The sequence below is a fragment of the Sorex fumeus genome, unplaced genomic scaffold (genome assembly GCF_029834395.1).
Source record: "Sorex fumeus unplaced genomic scaffold, SorFum_2.1 ptg000042l, whole genome shotgun sequence".
Lineage (NCBI taxonomy): Eukaryota > Metazoa > Chordata > Mammalia > Eulipotyphla > Soricidae > Sorex > Sorex fumeus.
The window spans coordinates 8638452-8661895 of record NW_026606099.1 but is presented as its reverse complement, the minus strand read 5'-3'; the positions used below and the strand labels follow the sequence as shown (position 1 = coordinate 8661895).

General features: G+C 50.4%; 1 protein-coding gene across 1 annotated transcript; it reads left to right on the top strand.

Moving 5' to 3' along the window:
* Window positions 1-9456: 9456 nt before the first annotated feature.
* Window positions 9457-22200, top strand: LOC130029311 (keratin, type II cytoskeletal 1b). The gene is made up of 9 exons (XM_056120250.1): window positions 9457-9996; window positions 15822-16036; window positions 17289-17349; window positions 17795-17890; window positions 18788-18952; window positions 20611-20736; window positions 20843-21063; window positions 21439-21473; window positions 21914-22200. The coding sequence occupies exons 1-9, from the start codon at window positions 9457-9459 to the stop codon at window positions 22198-22200; spliced, it is 1746 nt and encodes a 581-aa protein (XP_055976225.1).
* The last annotated feature ends 1244 nt before the right edge of the window (window positions 22201-23444 follow it).

Below are 23444 nucleotides of genomic sequence, written 5' to 3'. Positions count from 1 at the left end.
AATGCTAAAGGTTAGAAGGTCTTGCTTTTGAGTAATTTCAAGCACATCTAAGACTGTCTAGTAATTATAGCTGATCATGATCAAGTCAGTTGCTGATACAGTCGAAAATTCAAAAACAATGATAAAAAGGATAAAAGCCAATGTGTTGGATGGACATGCACGTCTGATGAGTACATGCGAACACGTTTGATCTGATGTGCCTTGGAGTCTTAACTACTAAGTTGTGAGAGTGGACAGGTCACCCACCTGACCCCCCACACAGCACAGAAGAAAGGCAGATCCAGGAAATTTATTTATTTTTTCTACTCCCAGCTATGCTCAAGGCTTACTCCTGACTCTGTGTTCAGGGACTCCCAGTGGGGCTCGGGGGCCATATGTTGTGCTGGGGATGGAACCTGGGTGGGCCACATGCAAGGCAAGCACCTTGCCAGCTGGCCCCAGGAAGTGTTTGACCCCAGGAAGTGTCTGACCCCAGGAAGTGTCTGACCCCAGGAAGTGTCTGACCCCAGGAAGTGTCTGGCCCCAGGAAGTGTTTGACCCCAGGAAGTGTCTGGCCCCAGGAAGTGTCTGACCCCAGGAAGTGTCTGACCCCAGGAAGTGTTTGACCCCAGGAAGTGTCTGGCCCCAGGAAGTGTCTGACCCCAGGAAGTGTCTGACCCCAGGAAGTGTTTGACCCCAGGAAGTGTCTGGCCCCAGGAAGTGTTTGACCCCAGGAAGTGTCTGACCCCAGGAAGTGTTTGACCCCAGGAAGTGTCTGACCCCAGGAAGTGTTTGACCCCAGGAAGTGTCAGGCCCCAGGAGGTGTTTGACCCCAGGAAGTGTCTGGCCCCAGGAAGTGTTTGACCCCAGGAAGTGTCTGACCCCAGGAAGTGTTTGACCCCAGGAAGTGTTTGACCCCAGGAAGTGTCTGGCTCCAGGAAGAGTTTGGCCCCAGGAAGTGTTTGATCAGAACACAGGGTGCAGTTCAGGGCAGAGCAGCTCCATACATACAGAGAGAGAAACAAAAAATCAAAGTGCACTCAGATCGATTGGGGGATTGGTGGTGGACGATTGTAATCAAGTAGGGTTCATGGATGTTGTGCTTTCCCATGCCTACGAAAGTTATCTTTACATTCAGTAGCAACCTGGAGCATGAAGCATCATTATGACTAACAAAGTACGGAGCGATAGCACAGCAGTAGGGCATTTGCCTTACAAGCGGCCAACATGGCCGACCAGAGTTCGATTCCTCCGCCCCTCTCGGAGAGCCCGGCAAGCTACTGCCGAGAGTATCTTGCCCGCATGGCAGAGCCTGGCAAGCTACCTGTGACGTATTCGATAGGCCAAACACAGTAACAACAAGTCTCATGATGGAGACGTTACTGGGCCCACTCAAGCAAATCGATGAACAATGGGAGGACCGTGATCATGATAGCTGGGGGGCTGGAGAGATAGTATAGTGGGTAAGGTGCTTGTCTTGCGTGTGGCCGATGAGGGTTTGATTTCTGGAGTCCCATAAGGTCGCCTGAACCTTTGAGGAGTAAGCCCTCAGCATTGCCAGGTGTGGTCCCAAACAAACAAAAACAAAACAAAAGCAAAAACTTTATTGCTATAAAAATGAAAGTAAAGTGAATGCTGTTGGAAAAATGACACCCACCGACTTGCTGGACACAGGGTCTTATGTGCATCTTCCATTTGTAAAAAGAACAATGAAGTGAGATGTGAAAACTGGGTTGGTCTGTAAAGAATGGCTGTGGATGAGTATCTGTGTGATACATTCTTTATAAAATGCAGTCCTCATTAGCATGAAGCACTGACAAAGTTGTCAGATAAACAGAAAGGAGGACACACCTAATTAATGGTGATCACAGAAACTCTCAGTGAAGTGAACACAGCACCCAGAATGTCAAACACTCACTAGACTAGGCAAACACAACCAGAAACCATAGTGTCCGTGAAGAATGTCCCAGCTCTAAATTTTTTTAAATTATGGGTTATTTATTTATTTTATTGAATCATCATGAGCTACACTTACAAAGCTATCAAGTTTGAGTTTCAGTCATACAATGATAGAACACCCATCACTCCACCAGTGTACATTTTCCACCACCAATATCCCCAGATTCTGGAAACAACCCGAGTCCTTAAGGACAGACTACTGGTTAAAGAAACTTTGGTACATCTACACAATGGAATACTATGTAGCTGTTAGGAAAGATGAAGTCATGAAATTTACTAATAAGTGGATGGTCATGGAGAGTATCATTCTAAGTGAAATGAATCAGAAAGACCCATGTCTAAAATCTTACCTGAATTGTCTAATCCAAAGGGAGGGAGGCCACCTGCACTTAGAGCAGGTGTAGTCTCACCTTCCAGAATCAAACCCAAGGCTGGTCACACTTCCAGGTTGTGAGTCGACAGGTGTGTCTTTAGGCTCAGGATAGGAGAAATAACGTTCAGCTTGTCTCCAACTGACCAAGGAATTACGATGGTCCTTGAAGTAGATGGTTAAGCAAAGCTCTTCTATGTCTTTTGAATGGTTCACAATAAATCACATAGTCCTGTTTTCCTTCTCCAGTGATGTTCTTACTGACGAAGGGAAGCTAGGTTTGGTAGGTTAGGAGGTAGGTTTGGTAACAGATGGGTACACATTGGGCAATCCAGTACTCACTAAAACTGATGTTCTCTTGTTACTTGCTTAGCAATCTACTCACGCTTTTATTTTTTATGAATGAGACCGATCATCTTTACAGAGGCAGGCTGTGTTTTACATCCATTTTAAAAATGAATAAACAGAGGGATGGGATGGATTTGTTGATCTAGGGCCATGCAATTAGTAAGTGGTGGAACCAAGATCCAAACTTTCCTTAACTCCAAAGTCCCCCTAAAGAGCCCCATGAGGCAGAAAATCGGACTGTTCAGGGGGCAGTGCTCAGACTTTGGAGCAGGGCTGCTGATGGGAACTGTCCCTGTGTTCACAAGCTGTGATCACCTGACAACCCCCCCTCCCCCAGCCCTCACCCAAGTCCCTCTAGTTAAATAAGATTGTGTGACACCCTCTGTTTAACTCCTGATGCATTATGAGAGCTTAATAAGGGATGGTTGGGCTGGAGCGATAGCACAGCGGGTAGGGCGTTTGCCTTGCACGCAGCCAACATGGCCGACCCAAGTTCGATTCCTCCACCCCTCTCGGAGAGCCTGGCAAGCTACCAAAGAGTATCTCACCCGCACGGCAGAGCTTGGCAAGCTACCCGTGACATATTCGATATGCCAAACACAGTAACAACCAAGTCTCACAATGGAGACGATACTGGGCCCGCTCGAGCAAATCGATGAACAACAGGAGGACCGTGACCGTGACAACAATAAGGGATGGTCACTATTTATGGCCAACATTTCCAGAATTCACCTGCTCTTTTATGGTGAGGTAATAATGAATTGTTCATTCTTTAAGCTCATATGATACACTATCTCTCTGACCAGGGAAAGGAGAGTCACTGACCTGGAACTTGCCACCGGATTTATATCTCCCCTCCACCACCCCACCCCCACTCCAATGGACTTGCAACTCTGGTCCCTACCACAATCCTGAGGTCAGTATCCTTTAATCTGTCCCTCTCTCTCTTGGATTCAGCACGGAAGAGAATTGTCTGCTCAGGCAACCCCAGTTCCCTGCTGGGCCTCAAGGTTTCTCTTGGAATTCAATCCAAGTCTAACCTGAAGCCCTGTTTTGGGTCCACACCTGCGTGGCTTTGCCTCAGAGACAGGAGTTGGCAGCTTTATAAATGGGTGTAGAAATAGTCATGGCTGCCAGCATGTTGGTGGAAGAGTTTAATATGCCTGGAACAATATTATCTCTGGATCTCAGCCATGAGAATGCTCAGGGCTGTGTTAGACCTTGTAAGGGCATCTCACCTGATAGCATCTTTTAGAGAGAGAAAAGAGAGAGATAGACACAGAGAGGGGGGATTATAGTCAAATAGATATCAGAGGTTATAAATGTTTTTTGGATTTTTGGGTTACTGTCCTCAATGAGGCCCCTTGGAGGAGGGTCTCCAAGGGGAGTTTCCCTCTCCGCCCTGAGCAGAGCCCCAACAGCTGAAGACCTCCGGGACCCAGCCAAAGCCATGCTGAGACCACTCTCCACACGCTTGGACGAGGAACTGGCAGAGGATCCCAGGTGTGTGGGACCCGGGGCTGAGGTCTCCAAGCCTGCTCGGTTCGGGACTGGGCCTCCTCCACCCAGTTCCCCCACCTTCTGGTAGCTAGACAGTTACACCCACCAACTGCCATGTAACCCCATCAATGGCCAGGATCCAGAGACTCTAAAACCAAGCTCTCAGAAGCGACCTCTTATTCTCTAGTTCTCACTCTTAGAGAACCTGGCAGGACACTGAGAGTATCATACCCGCCTATATGCCTGACTAGGAACACCTGTAAAGGTGATTAGAGGCTGCCCCAAAAGCTTCCATCCCTCTCAGAGAGCCTGGCAAGCTACCGAGAGTATCCCGCCCTCATGGTAGAGCCTGACATGCTAACCGCAGCATATTCAATATGCTAAAAACAGTAACAATGAATGGTCCTCATTCCCCTGATCCTGAAGGAGCCCCCAATATGTCATCGGGCTACACTAGCACGTGACAGGGATGAACAGAGACATTACTGGGCCCGCTCGAGCGAATCCATGAACAGTGGGGTGATAGTGATAGTGATAGTTGGGTTACACTCCAATACTCAGGTGTTAGTCCTGGTTCTGCACTCAATAATTACTCCTGATGGTGCTTGGGGCATCATATGGGATGCGGGGGATCAAACTCGCATCAGTTGCATGCAAGGCAAATGCCCTACCTGCTGTGCTATTGCTCCTGCACCATCAGAGGCTATTTTTACCAATTGTGGTACAAAGTGGAACTTGAAATGTTAGTTGCAGCCCCCAAAACCTCCTTTACACCAGAACCCAGTGGATGCATCACCAAGGGTGTTCTTGTGTGTCCAACACCGCTGTCCCACTTGTAAGCAGGATCTGCTCAAGAGGCGGGTGGAGTGCTCCTTAGGAACACCTGTCCTGGCTGCAGGAGTGCAGAGGCTGCTGGGAACAGCTCACAGGTTGTTATGGATTGAGAGGGAGGATCTCAGCTCCAGTTCTTATGCACAGTCAACATTCTTCTGTCACATCGACAAGGTTTCTTTCTTTCTTTGTTTCTGCTTCTTTCTTGGAATATGAAAGTGCCAGAATGCTGTCATTGAGATATCTAGGACTGATACTCTTTTTACATAAAAAATATTGAATTACCATGAGTTACAAAGTTATTTATGATTGAGTTTCAGCCAAACAATGTTCCAATTCCTTTATCAGTGTCCACTTTCGTCCACTAATACCCCCAGCTCACTCCCACCCCGTAGTGCTGTTATTCCTTTCTTTTTCTTTTTGGGTCACACCCAGGGATGTTCAGGGGTTAGTCCTGGCTCTGCACTCAGGAATTACTCTTGGTGGTTCTGGGGGGACCATATGGGATGCTGGGGGATCGAACCCTGGTTGGCCAGGTGCAAGGCAAACACCCTACCTGCTGTGCTATTGCTCCAGCCCCAGGTCCTGCTATTCTTAAGCAGGAAGAAGAGGCTTGGGAATGTCGGAGCCAAGGTCAGGGTTTGACACAGGCCCAGGAGCTGCTCTCCATAGGCAGGCCACAGCAACTCCCTATTTCAAAGACATCAACCTTCACCCTGTCCTCCCGTTGTTCATCGATTTGCTCGAGCGGGCCCAGTAATGTCTCCATTGTGAGACTTCTTGTTACTGTGTTTGGAATATTGAATACTCTCTGTAGCTTGCCAGGCTCTTCGAGAACCTTCACCCTACATCTGGTCAATTGTGCTCCTCTGTTATCAGATGGGAACTGCCTAGAGAAATTCTTCCTCCCCTCCTCTCTCTTACCAAGGACCCTGCCTGTCGCCATGTCCCTGTAATACTTCTGCACTGCGATATCCATCTCCAACCCTGGAAGATGCAGGACGGGATGGGGAGTAGATTTATGGGGGCTGCCTCTGCCAATGACACCCATACCTCTCTCAGACCTTGTCACTGGTCCAGCCTGTTGACTGATAACTGCCTGGGCCTCACCCCATTGGCAGCCCTGGGTTTCGGGAAATGGGAGACAGGACGGGCAGGCTGTAGACCACAATTGACTCCCCACTTTCTTCTGAAAGAAAGCATCAGGGAAGGTGGTGAAAGATGTAGGAGAGAAGGGGCACCCCTTATTCAAAGACCTCGCCCCTTCCTCAATATGTATTGATGGGGGTGCCCGGGCTCAAACCTTTGTTTAACCATTTTCATCTGTGTATTCTGGGACAGCTTACTTGATCTTTTGTATTCTTTTTTTTCCATCAGGAAAATGATAATAAAAATTTTTTTCTTCATTAAGTTAGTTTTCTGAAGCTATCCATACCATAGACTAATATTGTACGTGGCCCACAAAAAACATTTGATAAGAACTTATCATTATTACTAAGATGGTGATGGGTACTGTGATGATGGTGATGATGATGGTGATGATATGGGCTGAATGGAATCTCAGGAGGTCAATTTCACTCATTCTTCTATTTTCTCATACTTTTCTGCTTATAAAAATCACTTGGGACTTTTGAAAAATTAGTTAACACAACTACAGTGCAGGTCAGTGAAATCTGCAGAGGTGGCTTTTAAAGCTCTCCAGGTGAGGCCAACAAGCAACAAACTTAGAAACCACATCCATCTCTGTGCCATCCAACCAGTGGAGGGGCTTTTCTTAGGGACAATTTTTCTGGAAATCTCGCTTATCATCTAATGTCGACCTGAGATTAAATGTCTCATTTGGGACTGGTACCATCCCTCTTGCTTCCCTTTAAGCCAATGTTCTCTTGCTTTGAGGGAGCAGAGGACGGCTGTTTACTAACACTTGCTGGGTGTATCTTCCCTAGCCCTTCCAAGGAAAGACAACTTCCCACCACCCAGTGGCACAGGACACACAGAGACAGAGTTGGGTATTGATGCTAGATACTGACAGCGAGTCAGAGTTAGAGACCAAAGATGCTTTGTAAAGCTGTCTGCAGTGTCAACCTAAATTTGATTAAAAGTCTGAATTCCCCCATGTTCAGCAGGAGGCTGAATGAAAATGGGGGTAAGTTCTGGAAAAATTCTCTTCCAAGGCCTCTGTGCCCTCAGACTCCTGAGTTCCCTCCTGCTCTTTCCCATCCTTCCTCCAGGAAGTTTCCTTGTCCTGTGTCCCTCTGGCCTTTGGTGCTAATACTTTCCTAGGTCTCTCCACGACCCTAGTTTCCAACCCCAGAGTACCCACCTCATCCCATACGTCATCCCTGGAGGTGAGTTTGAGTCTGTTGCCTGCTTCGTGGAACCTTCTCCGGTTGCTTCTCTTTAGCAAAACTGCCCCCACCCCTTGCTCTGGTCTCAGGGCTGTTTCCATGACAAATGCCATCAATCACACTAATAGTCCCTGACCGAGTGTTGACTGTCTTACACGCCGGACTAGTGTTTCATGAAACACCAGAATCCGTGTTTCACGCTTTCCCTAATTGCCTCTGGCTTCAACTCCATTCTGATTCCTCCAGTCCCTGCGACCACAGGCCAGTAGAAGCAGGACTGGCAGCTGAGACCGGTGGTGGCACATTTCAGGCTCACCCTCTCTCTGTGTTGCGGTGTCTCCTGGAAACGGTCCACCAAGCAGAGCCAGCAGAGGTGGAGGTGAGAAGAAGGTGTGGCTTCAGGCTGCCCACAGAGCCCTCCTGCCTGGCAGGCCTTCTGGCCGCTGCTCCCCATGCCATCCCACATCGCTCTGCTCTTTCCCACAGTCTGCCGTTTCCCACCTGGCAGCAGTGATTTCAGACTCAACAACAGCAGAACATTTGCTTGTTGTGCACAGGCGAATGAAAAGGACATTTATAATATTAGGGAAAAGACCTCCTTTAACCCTTACTAAACCAATTTGCTTTCGATGTGACTCCTCTCTGTTCTTGATTTTATGAGTTCGGAGATATTGCAGAGATACCACTGTGTACCATTTCATTCATTCCCTGTCACATCTGAAGCATTATCCAATGCTGTTGCATGGTCCTAACAGAAATAATTATGTCTAAGTGGGAAAACCATCATTTAGGCTGGACATCGGTATCCCTCACGAGTTAAGTTATAGATGAAACCACCAACTCTTTGAGCCTGGAGAGCAAATGTGCCCCATTGTTGGCCATCCTTGATGCTGGCTGAGAGAGCTTGGCCCCAGACCTGGTGTCTAGGAGAGTGTTGCAGCACGAACACCCCGAACACCACAGCACTGCTTCGTAAGCGCATGGGCAACAGAGGAGTTTTACAATTGTTGAGTCTTTAAAAAGTAAGGTGTGTGTGTGTGTGTGTGTGTGTGTGTGTGGTGTGTCTGTGTGTGTGTGAACACCACTTGTAGCAGCTAGAGAGATAGAACAGTGGATAGGGTGCTTGCCTTGCACGTGGCTGACCCAGCTTTGACCTCCGGCATCCCTTATAGTCCCCTCAAGTCCCTCCGGGGGTGATCCCTGAGAGCAGAGCCAGGAGTTACCCCTGAGCACCTTCGGGTGTGGCATAAACCTCATCCTCCCAAAAAAATCATTCTTTTAGGGTAATCCATTTCACTCTAGTTTACAGAAAACATTGTCTATAACAGGTTGGAAATACGGAAAAGAAAAGAGCAAAACAGAAAGAGAATAGGGTAGATCAGTCTTTGGGTCTAGAAGACAGTGTGGAGGCTCTGTGAATTCACATGCAGCTCTCCAGAGATCCAGAACCTCATCCGTCTTATCTCTGAGAAGCCTGAAGCTTACAGAGCATCTACAAACTACTTCTCCTGGCTTCCACTTGCACTCAATGACCACAATGCTGTGTTTTGGCATGATTAAAACTTGGGATATGCCAGTGGGCGGTAAGAGTGGGGAGCAGGGGGTGGGCGTGGGGAGGCCAGAGCAGAATCTTGGCCTCACCAGCGCAGTGCTGTGGCACCACGTGTCTCCACCCTCTTCTATGCTGTGGTTCCAAGGCAGCTAGATTGCCCTAGATCTCCCAGGCACACCCCAAAACAAACAACTCGATGGTGGCGTCTCTTAGGAAGATCTCAATGCATGTTTGGGGAAAACTTTAGAGGAGTTTCCAGCAGCTGGATCCTTAGTGATTACCGCACACCGATCTCTAAATGGCCAGAGATGAATGATAAATGATCAAGCCGGGGAAGTTTGTCTACAGTGTGCTTTTTTGCAACTCCTAGATGTGAGATCTTAAACAGATGCTCCTGGCAGGCGAGCTAAACATAGTCCCCTCCCAGGATCCGGAATGCCCAGCCCAGCAAGGATGTATATATAGGGACCGCGCCAATCTCTTACCACAGGAGTCAGAGCTCCTTCCCTCCCCTGATCTCTGCCTCTTTCCAGTTTCTCTCCTTGGCTTCCCTGGATGCCCCAGCAATCATGAGCCGCCAGTTCAGCTCTCAGTCTGCGTTTAGCTCCCGGAGCAGGCGGGCTTACCGTTCTGGCTTCTCTGGGGGCTCTGGTGGTGGGAGCCGGGCAGCAGGGTCTGTGTGCGTGGCCCGGGGGAGGTGTGGCGGCGGTGGTGGTGGCTATGGGGGCTATGCCAGGAGCTTTGGCTCTCAGAGCCTCTACAATCTGGGCGGCAGTAAGAGTATCTCCATTAGCCTAGTGGGGAGAAGCCCTAGTGGTTTCCGGCAGGGAGGGGGATTTGGAGGGGGCAGGAGCTTTGGGGGTGGTGGTTTTGGAGGTGGCGGCTATGGAGGAGGTGGATTTCGGGGTGCTGGATTTGGAGGTAGCAGCTTTGGGTTCGGGGGCTTTGGTCCTTCTTGCCCCCCGGGGGGCATCCAAGAGGTGACTGTTAACCAGAGCCTCTTGCAACCACTCAACCTGGAGGTGGACCCTGAAATTCAGAGGGTCAAGAGCCAGGAGCGGGAGCAGATCATGGTTCTCAACAACAAATTCGCCTCCTTCATTGACAAGGTGAGTGCCCCAAGGGAAGCGGAGGGTCTGATCGAGTTTGCCATCTCTCAGCACATGGCTGCCTAAGTTTGGTCCTGACAACCGCCTCCAGACATGTGTTCTGGGATTTGAAACAAACAGTTGCCTCACTTAGGGTCCCATTTTGACTACTGGGAGGGGGATCTACTTTGGCAGCAGAGTAGATAAGAGGTACAAAGACCAACAAAAAATGTAAGGTTAATAAATTTATTTTAATTTATCATTATTTGCTTTAAATCCACTCATCCATCTATTCATCTAACTGTTCACCCATCTTTCACTGAATTATCAATCCAGCTTCTATCATGTCATCCATGCACTGAATTACTACCCACTTACCCACACATCCATCCATCCATCCATCCATCCATGCATATACACATACATACATACAACATCCACCCTTACACTTATCTACCCACTGACTCACCCACACATCCATCCATACACTGGGCTACCTATTTACCCACTGCCGTACCCACCTATCCACACGTGCATCCACCCATGCATCCATGCATCCATCTATCCATCAATCTACACACGCATCCATACATACATACATACACTGATCTACTTATGTACTCTTCACTGACCCACACAGCCATCCATCTACCCATCCATCCACTTATCCAGCCATTCATGGAAATACCCACCCCCACCCCTATATCCATCCATCTCACAGACATTCACTAAATATCTACTGCATGCCATATTCTGTGCCAAGTTCTACAGAGTGACTAGAACACAGGTCCATAGAAACTCCAGCTATAAAGAGGAGAGAGTTCTGACAGTATTTGGGAGTATGTTAGTAGGTATAGCATTCATCACTTTGTCCTTTGAGTTGATAGCTCTAAGGATGGTGTGATGAGTTCTGCCTGCTAGGTCCAGGGATCCTATATCTGACAAGGGTCTTAAAGGTCGAAAAAAAATCCAACAAATCCTCAGAGCAGAGATTTCCAGGCAAGAAGGACATAAAAACATGTGATGTTGCCAGGAATTTTCAAATGGTTAAAATTCCTGGAGAAAATGGTATGACAGAGGAAAGACGAGAGAAGTGGGGAGGAAGTCAGAGAGGCAGACAAGTACTGTAGGGGAATCCATAGAGGTTGATATGAGCACCATGCTGAGGACTGTTCTGATCCAGTAATGGACCAGAGGGAGTCACGGCTCTCCCAGTTCCCTGAATCCATTCAGGTGAGGTGTGGTTCAGGCCCAGAACATCAAGCACAGGCTGGTGGTAAGGACCACATCCTGGCATTTCCTTTTCCAAGAGGTGGAAGTATGGCAGCCATTGGAGACTTCCTAGAAAGTTCTTTGTTTTCAGGGATGTGATGGGAAGTTCAACGATGAACTTTTAGATATTCAGTGATGTTTTCTCAGTTGAGTCCAGAGCTTGACCTGTGGCCTGAGTCAGAGTAGCCATAGTACCAGCCCTCTGCTGGGTGTGTGACCCCTCTAATATGGTGTGGACACTGAAGACAGCCAGCGTGTATGGCCAAGAGAATTGAGGCCCAGAGTTCAACAGAGAAAATGTGTCTGGATACTTGTATTCACCTGGAATGAGAACTTGGCTATCACCTGCTCCTTTTCCCACACACATACTCAACAGGGGCAGGGAAAGTGGGAACAAGGAGGGGAATGTAATGGAGACAGAGAGTGGGGTCAAGACCAGGCCAAGGAACGAACAGGGCACTTGAATGGGCCATGGCTTGCTGGCAACTGGATGCGAGAGACTCTCATTTGATTGCGGTTCCTGCGGTAATGGAAATCTTTGGTTTTATGACACAGGGCTATGGGCAGAGGCTCGGAGGCAAGTGGCTGTGACTTCCTGTCCTTCCCTAAGGACACGATCTGTGATGAGCAGGGGTGACCTCCCCTCCAGCAGGCTGGAAGGGGGCATGTGTCTATGAAAGCGATTTCTGATGCACTTTCTCATCTGGTCCTTCTGTTTTCGTCCTTAAAGCATAAATCCTCTTCCAAACGTCTTACTAGTGCCCTTCTTTAAAAACATACCACTTCACCTCTCGGTTAGAATCTTCTATTGGCTTCTTATCTCCTTTGGAATGAAAGGACCCGTGGTTTGGTCCTCTTAACCCACAGCTGCTGTGTCCCCGGGATTGCATTTCTGAGGATTGGGGGAAGTTTCAATTACCACTACATGGAACAGCACTCAAGTGTCAAGCATTCCATGAGCAGAGAGAGGGGCAAACTAGAGTTCACAAACTGATATTTTTCTAGAAAGTTTCAAACTTACCATCTGCACTTGCCCTCTGACTCCTCACCTGCTTCTCTCTGGTTTCCCAGCAACCATTGCATTCCTACACCCTGCTCCCATCCCAGACCTGCCCCTGGACCTTTGCACTTGACACCCTGTTTGATTAGAACTTCTAGAAGAAAAGAGTGCTCTGGTTCCTCCCTCACCTCCATCAGGTTCTTATAGACAGGAGGGCCTTCCCGGGTCTCCCTGGGTAAAGAAGCACCCCCAGCCCAGTATTCCTGTTCACTAGCCTTGGTAACTTCCTCTTTTGCCTTATAGCCATTTGGTGTGGTTCATTTCTTTAAAGTTGTCTCCATGAGCACAAGGTAAATTCCCAGAAAAGCAGGGGTTTTATATGTAGGGCTTAGAATCCCATTTCCAGCACCCACACCAGCACTGGCAGACAATAACTGCTCAATAAATAGGCATTAAATCAAATCCGAATCATCTCCCTTCCACCACCTGCCACCATGGGTCAGACTTAGACCCTCAGAGTAAGAGAATGAGGAAAAAAAGGAGTTTTTTTTTCCTCTGAAGGCCGAGGAAGCGGCCTTCAGACAAAAAGGGATCCATAGCTCCCCATGACCATACTGCCCTGGCATGGTTCAACTGAGCTGAACTTCCCTGTTCAGGCCTGGGCTAATGATTGTCCTGAGATTCGACTCTAGCAGGTGGTTTCAAATCCATCTGCACATCACCTGTCTGGGATATTTACTAGCTCTCGCCCTCAAGTTGGATGCAGCACCCATGGGTCACAGCAACTGTGTCTGTGGGAGAATAGATCTGGTGCCATCTTCATGGCTTCCTATCCCAGCAAGAGAGCAACCTGCTGTAACCCAAACCACTGCACATCTGTCAGCCAGGCAGAGCACTGAGGGGCTTAGGGGAACTGCTTGTGGGACCAGGAAGTAGCTATGACCGGAAGGCAATGAGCAGGCATGGGGACACGAGTGACCAAGTGGAGGGTTTTTTCCAGTAAGAAATCTAGCTCAGCACAGTGCTGAATTGCATCTATTCTCTGAGTTCTCCCTGAGTATTGTTAATGAGGTATAACCTGGGAAAGGAATTTTTTAAATTAATTTTATTGAATCACCGTGAGATTGTTATAAGCTTTCATGTTTGGGTTACAATCACACAATAATCAAACACCCATCCCTCCACCAGTGCACATTCCCCACCACCAACATCCCTGGTATAACCCCCCTTTCCCATCCTCCCTCTGCCTCCATGTCAGATATGATTCCCGATAATCTTTCTCTACTTTTTGACATTATGGTTTGCAATAGAGACCCTGAGAGGTTATGATGTTTGGTCTTTTATCTACTTTCTGCACACATCTCCCATCCCGATTCCTCCAGCCATCTTTTTCTTAGCGATCCCTTCTCTATTCCAGCTGCCTTCTCCCCCTTGCTCATGAGGCAGGCTTCCAGTTATCTGGCCCTTGTATCTACTGTCCTTAGGTATCAGCCTCATGTTATGTTGTTTTATACTCCACAAATGAGTGCAGTCCTTCTATGTCTATCCCGGAGAGGGAATTTTTTGTGGGAGGCTAGGAAGAGGTGTGGAACTGGGAAAAATCACAATGGCTTTCAGTGATTTTTCTAGTTGCTAAGTTCCGTGAGGAAGTCCTGGTGCAGGAGGTTTACTCCATGGCTTGGAAGCTGGCCTCACAAGCTGGGGGAAAGGGCAGTTCAGATAGAGAAGGGGACACCAAGTAAGTGTGCTTGGAGGACCTGCTAGGGATGGGAGATGCGTGCTCAAAGTAGACTATAGAGGGAACACGATGGTCATTCAGTACCTCTATTGCGAACCACAACACCCAAAGGGAGAGAGAGAACAAAAGGGAATGCCTGGCCGCAGAGGTGGGGTGGGTGGGGGTGGGGTGGGAGGGATGCTGGGGTCATCGGTGGTGGAGGGTGGGCACTGGTGGAGGGATGGGTACTCAGCATTGTATGACTGAAACACAAGCACAAAAATATGTAAGTCTGTAGCTGTAGCTCACGGTGATTCACTAATAAAAAATTAAAAAAAAAAAAAAGAAGTCCTGGTGCAGCTTGAGCCAGCTTCTACCTTTGCAAGTTGTCTGCCCTGGGGAGAACCATGTTTATCACTGAGCCTCTAAGAGGGGGTCAGGGTGGAGGGTGTTCCACTTATCTCAGAGCAAGCAGAGTCAGTTGAGTGTTGCTTGACGTGAAGAGTTCCCCCTGAGACCACAGGAGGCACTCAGGTCACCCCTGCTAGGAAAGTGAACGATGCCAGGCAGTACTCCAGAGGGAGGCTTCTTTCCATGGATTGCTCACAACATGGGGCACTGGACTTGCCCTTATTTTCTCTGCTCCTGGGAGTGCCGCCAGGGTGGAAGCAGGCAGGTGCGGGAGCTTCTCACGGCTGTGCACGCTGTCAACACACACACACCTGTGAGAACGGGTTGCCTAATCACCAGCATGACTCAAGGAAAAACAGGGAACCCTGGGAAGGAATATTCTCTGCACCTCTGCAGAGAGGCACCCCTGCCCCCAGGACATCTTAAGGACCCGGGAATTGGGGGCAGCCTCCTTAGCCCCTAGTATAGGGGAGTCTCTTTGGGAATCTGTTTGAACCACATGAAGCAGTGGGCGTGCCCCATGTGCAGCTCCCAGAGAAATTCTGGAGAGAATGTATATGTGCGTCATGCAGGTGACATGATGTGTGTTTGTGCATATGTGTGTGCATGTGTGCAGGTGTATGGGCACATGTGTGTGTATGCTGGAGCAAGGCCAGAAGCATCACTGTGTTAGCTGGGGACGGGGAGGGTAAGCTGTACTTTGTATCAGGGGTTTTGGGGGCGAAGGTGGTAAGCATGTTGAGTGATATCTATTCTCTAGTCCATGTGAATATTTTCTAAACCCAGACAACCCCCGGCAGTCTCCACTTTAGAGAAGCTGAATGCACACTATACAACACTCCCAAACAGGTCACAGTTACTATCAGACTTCTAAGTGTTGGAAGCATTTAAATGAGGCGATCTTCCAGAAAAATACATAAGGCCAGGAGTGGAGGAGACAAGGTTAAGGATGGACACTCCCAGGCAAATGTGCTGGGAAATCATTTTAATATTCAGAATCAAATGGTATCTTCCCTTCTGGTATGTATTCCTCTCTTCCATGACAAAAACATGTCAACCAAGAGAAATGCACTGTGAGCATGTCAGGGATCCAGACGCTCTAGATTACCACTTGCTTGTGTGGTACCCATGGGGAGACTGAGAGTTCTGTGACGGTGATGCTAGTAGCTCCAGAAACAGACACTCAAGAGCAGTGGTGCCCCCTCAAACTAGGGTTTGCTTTCTGTTCTTTTCAGGCAAGTTGGCCTTTTGGCTGTGGGTCAGCCATCGTCCAGGGGTCACCTGTGAGAATTCCCGTTGGCTTCTGTTCGTCCTGTTCTCTGGTCAAGCAAAGCTCTAGGGGCTTCTCTGAGGGCTGGTGATGCTGTGGATTCATGAGTCCCATCCCCAGGAGGGAGTCTCTCAGCTCCACAGCCTGGGGTGAACTTGGAGGTCTCTTGCTCTTAGGTACGCTTCCTGGAGCAGCAGAACCAGGTGCTCCAAACAAAATGGGAGCTGCTGCAGCAGGTAAATACCTCCACCCGCACCAACAACCTGGAGCCCATCCTGGAGAACTACATCAGCGAGCTGCGAAAACAGGTGGACTTCCTAAATGCGGAGCAGGTGCGCCAGAACTCCGAAGTCAAGAACATGCAGGACGTTGTGGAAGACTACAAGAGCAAGTGAGGCTCTGGGAAAGGCCAAGGGGTCATGGCCAGGCACCGGCTCATGGCATGAGACACTCTACTTACAAGCTACATGTGTAAAGGGTGCAGGCAGGCAGGCACTGCAAGGCCCCTGTGGGCTGCCATGGTGCATCCGGCATCCCTAGGAGGAAGACTCTGCCAGTCAGCTCTGAGTTCCATGGGGAAGGGCTGAGCAGGTTCCTGGATATTGGAATCAGATAAACCTGAGTCTAATGTGAACATTTTTTGGGGGGGGGGCTTTTTGGGTCACACCCGGCGATGCTCAGGGGTTACTCCTGGCTCATGCATGCAGGAATTACTCCTGGCAGTGTTCGGGGGACCATATGGGATGCTGGGAATCGAACCCGGGTCAGCCGCATGCAGGGCAAATGCCCTACCTGCTGTGCTATAATAGCTCCAGTCCCTAGTGTGAGCTTTTTCCAGACTCATGCTGCCTGCAAATGCATCTTACTAAGTATTTGGATTTAACATTAAAATGGGGTGGCTGATAAGTGCCTCCCTGTTGAATTGTTGTAGGGGATAGACTCTTGGCTCAGTTGAAATCAGATGGCAGCAGTAGGACGGGAATGAGGCTGGAGTGTCTGTCTTTCTGGCATGCTTCCTGAGATGGGTAGGCTGGGCACTACACATGGTAGACCATTGGTCCAGGTGAAAGGAGGCAGGACCAGTTCCCAGACTGTGTCTGAACATACTAAGCACTCAACCAGCTCCAGCTTTTACGACTCACAATAGAGTGAGGGGCTGTGGGGCAGGCTTAACTCCAGACCAGATCCTCCAGCCTTGCAGGAAAGCCCCGAGCAGCTGCCTCCTCTCCATGCTGGGGTGAGAGTCAAGACAGCAAGTTGAAATTCACAGTGAAGGTGATGGGGAATAGAACCATGGATGAATTTGCTTTCTCTTTTACAAAATGTAGTCAAAGAGGTTTATCCTTTATGTCTTCAATAACAAACAAACAAACAAACCCAAGTGTGATCATTTTACAAAGGTAAAACTTTTTTGCGGGGGAGAGGGAGGGTTGTTCTGTGTCGTCTGGAATGTGGTTCTCTGTTCCCTCTGTCGACCTAGAGAACTGGGAGCTATTTCTAACTGCTGCCGGGAAGAGTGGCAGGACCTGGCAGGGGCCAGCCAGAGCCCAGAGCAGCAGGATCCAGGGAAATGCCAACAGGGAGGATTGTGGAGGGGCCAAAGGCAGTTTTAATGGCTCACTGGGTCTTTCTGTCCCCCACAGGTATGAGGATGAAATCAACCGGAGAACCAACACTGAGAATGACTTTGTCATCCTGAAGAAGGTGAGGACAGGGCTGTCCTGTGGGGATGGGAACAGGAGGGAACGCCCATGAGATGATGTGATGGGGACAAACAGCGTGCCCTCTGGCACCAGCTTGTTAAGTGTGTTACCCCAACGTAACATTCCTCACACAAAGAGGAAGGTCCTAAAGTCGCTCTGCATGGAATCTTGGGGAACTCTGGAGTCACTTTCTCCCCAGTCCCGGGAGAATTCAGATGGCAGCTTATCATCTAACCATGGGATCTGGGGAGGGTGCTGAGTGCTGTGTGTGACTGATGGAGAAGAGCTGGGGTCACACTTCTCCCAGGAAAGCCAGGGGTGCAGGTCCCTGACTTGAGTGAGGTTTAGGCCATTTGTGGGCAGGAAATGGGCTTAAGAGTCTTCTAGGGTGCTGGCGAGAGCCGGCAGCAACAGGCCATTAGCGCCGGTTTGTACTTCCTGTGTAGGATGTGGATGCCGCTTACATGAACAAGATGGACCTGCAATCCAAGGTGGACACACTGTTTGGGGAGATCAACTTCCTGAAATATTTATTTGATACAGTGAGTGCAGCCCTTTTGGGAACCACTTCTCCTTTCTCCCAGCACCTCAAGCTTCTGGATTGGGGAAGGGGAGCCCTGGAACCAGCTACCAGTGAGGCCCGGAACTTCTCTGTTCCCTGCCCTTCTCTGCTCTGTGGTCTTGTTCCCTCGGGCTTGTTGTGCAGAATCCTTAGATGGGGTTCCAGGGAAAGGGAGGCAGGAGAAGGTGAGGCAGCCCCACTGCCTTCTGGGAAATGCAACTAACATCCAGGTCCTCCGGGGACAAGGCTACCAGGATGCTTCATTAGTGCCAGGAAGTCTCAGTGCATAGGAGAGGGCAGTGATCCCTTAAAGGAGGTGAAGACTACAGCAGGGAGGGGAAACCTGCCCCTGCCTACCCTGGGAGCAACTGCTCTGGTCAGATGCTGTATAGTGGCAGCCTTACTGTATCCCAAGTATCTCCTTCCGATAGATGAAAAAGCCGGGGTGCTGGGAAGTTTCATTTCGTGCTCAGCCCTCTAGCTAGTCAATGGTACAGGCCAGATTCAAGAAGGAATGTGAGTGGCTATTTAGTGGGATTCCTTCCTATTACTCCTGAGAACTGAGGGGGGTTCATGGAGCGAGTCTGTCTGTCAGAGGGTTCAAGATGGTGGTGAAGCTGGAGTAAAGAGGGGATGGAGGGAGCAGGGACGGCAAGAAGCTCAGGGCATGTCTCAAGGGCTGTATTCAGGGCTCTTCCTCTCCCTAGAGGCTAGGGTGGGCGTCTCCATCCTCAGAGGAGGAGCCTCTAAGGCCCCGGCAACTGCCCCTCAATCTTCACATCTGGTCCAGGCTTCTCCAGGGTCACTTGGGGAAATGGCAGAGGGAAACAGGCTCTGGAGGAGATGGGACAAAGTTAGCTCTTCCTCTGGCCTACAGGAATTGTCCCAGATGCAGACTCACATCAGCGACACCAATGTCATCCTGTCCATGGACAACAACCGCTTCCTGGACCTGGACAGCATCATCGATGCCGTGAGGACCCAGTATGAGATCATTGCCCAGAGGAGCAAGGATGAGGCTGAGGCGCTATACCAGACCAAGGTGACTACTGCCCCCTCCCAGCCATTACTTCCAAACCTTCCTCCAGGACTGGCAGCATCTTTCTCTTATTCTAAAGTAAAACATGTTCAGTATAGAAAAACTTCGATAAAGATCACTCGTATCCCACTACCTCTATTAACTGCGGGCCAGAATATTTCCTATCATTTCTTGGTAGTGAACATTTATTGGAAATGTCTATGTTCCACACTTATAAATAGAAAGTTTTATATTTATAAACATAAAATTTGTACTTATAAAGCTTCATTCCATACCGTCTATGTTGTTTATATAATGTGCTATATTTAGATACACTATGTGTAGGTTCTTTTGTTTGTATATATTCATTTATTTCCCCTTTACAACAGCCCTGAGAGTCAGGAACTAACTAGGTCCAGAAAACAAGAGTGTCAGATTATTGACTTTCCTATGATTTTGTGTCTGATAAGTGGCAGAGGCAGAATTTATGCTCAGAGGTGCTATCTAACGAAGGCACACTCTCAACCATGATAATATTTTTGTTCTTTAAAGATTTAAAAAATACAATTTAATCTTTTTTCTCTTGCTTATCACTTTCGGATGCCTTTTCATGACATTAACTATTCCATACCATTTTTCACAGTAACACCTATTTCTGGGTGGGAATACTCCCTCACTCATGTGCCAAACATCCTGTAGCTAAGTGTAAGACACATCTTTGGCTACTTTAGCCTGAGTTGACCAGGATCTCTATAGAGAGTGAAGACCGGTTGAAAGGGCAAAGGCCCATCACTAAATTCTTCATTGCTGGCACTCATCTCCTTGGTGGGTTACTTGCGGCCAAGTTCCCTCCCTGGCCTCTGTACCACAGTCTTGTACACTGGTGTTCAGGGGGGCATGAATCTCAGCACCAGACCCCGGGGCCAAGAACAGGAAGTGTAGAAAGCAGAATGCCCATGACCCCCATTCAGGGTCACAGCCTTTGAGTTCCAAATGATGGGGTCACATTGACTTGTTTCAGGGCTGGAGGAAAAGGGGGATGAATTTGGGGCGAACTGTGGGGAAATGGGGTCCTGAAAAAGCTATGGAAATCATCCTCGAAAAGGATAAAAATAAGTTTGGGTGAGCAAAGTGAGGGGGGCTTCACGGTCCATGGTCACGGTCCTCCCGTTGTTCGTCGATTTGCTCGAGTGGGCCCAGTAACATCTCCATTGGAGACTTTGTTGTTATTGTGTTTGGCATATCGAATATGTCACGGGAGCTTGCCAGGCTCTGCCGTGCGGGCGAGAGACTCTGCCGGGCTCTCCGAGAGGGGCGGAGGAATCGAACCGGAGTTGGCCGTGTTGGCCGCGTGCAAGGCAAACGCCCTAGTGCTGTGCTATCGCTCCAGCCCCAAGGGGGGAGGGGTCTTAGGGTAAATAAAGTGGAGGTATAGATGTGGAAAAGAAGAGATGGAAAGGGATCCAGGATGTAGGTGAGTCTGGGATGTGGGTCTGGATGAGGGACTGGTGGTCCCGACTGGTGGTGGTAATGGGTGTGTCAAACTGAAGGGCTCTGTCAACCAGGCAATTGGTTGCAACCAGGAACCTACTAGAAACCCTGAGTAGGGCCCGGGAAGGTAGAGCCCTGCTCAGAGGGGTGCACGGTGACCGGGGACTCACTGTGGTACCTTTGACCCTCAGTACCAGGAGCTCCAGATTACAGCCGGGAGACACGGGGATGAGCTGAAGAACAGCAAGATGGAGATCGCAGAGCTCAACCGCACCATCCAGAGGCTGCAGGCAGAGATTGGCAACATCAAGAAGCAGGTGGGACGGGCACCCGGGCCAGCCGACCACAGGCACCGCCACCCCACAGAGTCCTGCTCTTGCCTCTCACCCCCACGTCTTTGCTTCTTCTCCTTCCCATGAGCAGATTGACCAGATGCATTCGGCCATCTCGGATGCAGAGGAGAGAGGAGAGCGGGCCCTCCAGGATGCCAAGCAGAAGCTGCTGGACTTGGAGGACGCCCTGCAGCAGTCCAAGGAGGAGCTGGCCCGGCTGCTGCGCGACTACCAGGCGCTGCTGGGGGTCAAGCTGTCCCTGGACGTGGAGATCGCCACCTACCGCAAGCTGCTGGAGGGCGAGGAGAGCCGGTGGGTCCTGTCCTGGGGCCAGAGTCCATAGGATTGTGAAGAGAGAGGACAGGCCCGCATTTGGTGGGGGTGTGTGTGGGGGTCAGGGTGCGGGTGACTAGAAGCTCAGGGTGAGCAGGAGCAAAGGCCATGTGTGTTGGCCGTTAGCATCACTCCCTTGCCTCTAAGCCGGATGTCCTGACACCCCAGCCTCACAGTCATGCCCCAGGGGTGATCCCCCAATGCCCAAGGGCTTCCTGAAATGCGACTCACTGGTCCCCTGGCACCCCACTATTCCCCTGCTTGGGAGCATGCTTTCCCAAGGTTGTGGGGGGAGTTCTCAGGTCAGCTGCTCCTTTGGGGTCTGACTGGTACGTCTGCTTGCTTGTTCCGCAGGATGTCGGGAGAGCTGCAGAATCACGTGAGCATCTGTAAGTGGCAGCATCCAGGGCCTGCTGGCGGGCTGGGCAGAGGGCGGGCCCGGAGGGCTGGCGACCTGCTGGTGTCAGTTCCAGTCTCAGGCAATGAAAGCCAACAGGCAGACACACACACAGCTCCCAAGACTGGGGGAAATGTGCTGAAATAAGTCGAGGCGATTTCAGTGTCCCCTTTCGTCTTAATTTGTATTTATTTATTCATTTATTTATTTATTTATTTATTTATTTTTGGATCACACCCAGCGATGCACAGGGGTTCCTCCTGGCTCTGCACTCAGGAATTACCCCTGGCATGCTCAGGGGACCATATGGGATGCTGGGAATCGAACCCGGGTCAGCCGCGTGCAAGGCAAATGCCTTCCCCGCTATGCTATTGCTCCGGGCCCTTTGTCTTAATTTTTATGACACCCAGGGGTTCCTTTCTGTCTCCCCAGCTGTGCAGAGCAGCCAGGTGACAGTCAGCGGCTCAGGCTCTGGAGGCGGCGGCGGCCGAGGCTCAGGCGGCTACAGCGGCGGAGGCAGCGGCGGCGGCTACGGCGGCGGCGGGAGCCGGGGCGGCGGCGGCGGGGCCGGTTACGGAGGGGGCTCCCGGGGCGGCAGCGGAGGGGGCTACGGGTCGAGCAGCAAAAGCAGCGGCAAGTACGGGGGCCGGGGCGGCTCCTCCCGCGTGCAGATCATCCAAACGTCCACCAACACCTCCCACAAGCACATCCTGGAGTAGAGGCGGAGCCGCACGTCCCGCCTGGCACGCGCTGCCCTGTCCCCCCTCCTACCCACCACCCCTACCCCTGCCCTTGACTTTCCCCTGATGGGTCTCAGCAGCTTTGCCAGTACATCCCCCTGTCCACGGGGAAGCCGGGGGATAACCCCAAACAGCTACTGCGTCTTTGCAGACTGGTGTGCAGTCAGAGCTGGGCCACCGGCAACTCCTTCAGCACTTGGGGTGGGTGTGGGGGCTGCCCCCTACACCCCCCCGCCCCAGGATTCCAGCTTAGCCAAGGAGAGAAAGAAAGCCCCAAAGCACCACCAAAGCGAGTGAGTGGGTGTGGTGGTGGAACTCCAGTTATCTCTCACACCCGTGCCTGCACCTGGCTGCTGGGTGAACACCCCACACCGCTCAGGGCGTCCTCAAAGAGGGTTCCCGGGAGTGGCCAGGCGGGGACCTTGTGCAGGGGCCATCCTGCCATGTTGCTCTGTGAGCCCCATGGGCACAGTTGGTGGGGCCAGGCTGTGCTGATGCGTCACACACCAATAGCTCCCATCCATTCTGGTCCTGAGTCCCTGTGTCTGGGGTTGCCTACCCCATGTGGGGTCTCAGAGGACAGGTGGTCTCGCCTGCTCTTCCCTGATCCTCCCGAGTTCTGCTCCATCGGGCTGTCCTGGGGGTTGGCCAACAGGTGGGCACACTCCACCCAATTTGCTCTGCCAGGTGCCCGTGGAGTCCGAGGCATGGGCTTGGGGCTTGAGAGCCTTCATTGCTGAACACATCAGGAAGCTGCCCTGCCCTAGCAATGGAGTTCTAAGGCTCCTTCCAGAGCGCCCAGTCCCCTCTGCTCTCTGTACTCCATTACCAAGAACCTCCTGAGAATAGGACTTCTCATGCTGGCCTGACTTCAGGCTTCGGGGTGTGCTGGAGGAGATGGAAAGGAAACTCTGGGCCACCAGCTGGCCAGGGAGAAGGCAGCCAACGTGGCTTCCAGACGTGGGGCTTCCTGCACGTGCCAGCTGATTCTAGCTCAGCTCCACGCTCTCCCTCCTCCGGGGGCATCGGGTGGGCTCAGGTGCTGTCCCCTGGAGAGAGCTGCCACCTCATCATTTCCTGGTTGAAGGTTGTACCTTGAAGGGTTTGTCATTTCTGGTGTTCCTCCAATAAATTTTCTCAGATCTCAAACTGTTTGGTCAGGAGGTGAATTATTTCCTCTTTGGTTTCTACAGGCCTCTGAAGGTAATCATGTGCAGGAGTCC

Bases quoted from the DNA above. Each gene is read 5' to 3' on its own strand.
- LOC130029311 (XM_056120250.1), top strand. From the start codon at position 9,457: ATGAGCCGCCAGTTCAGCTCTCAGTCTGCGTTTAGCTCCCGGAGCAGG. The intron at 17,891-18,787 runs GTGAGTGCAGCC...TCTGGCCTACAG, and splicing joins TGAAATATTTATTTGATACA to GAATTGTCCCAGATGCAGAC. The intron at 21,474-21,913 runs GTAAGTGGCAGC...CTGTCTCCCCAG, and splicing joins GCAGAATCACGTGAGCATCT to CTGTGCAGAGCAGCCAGGTG.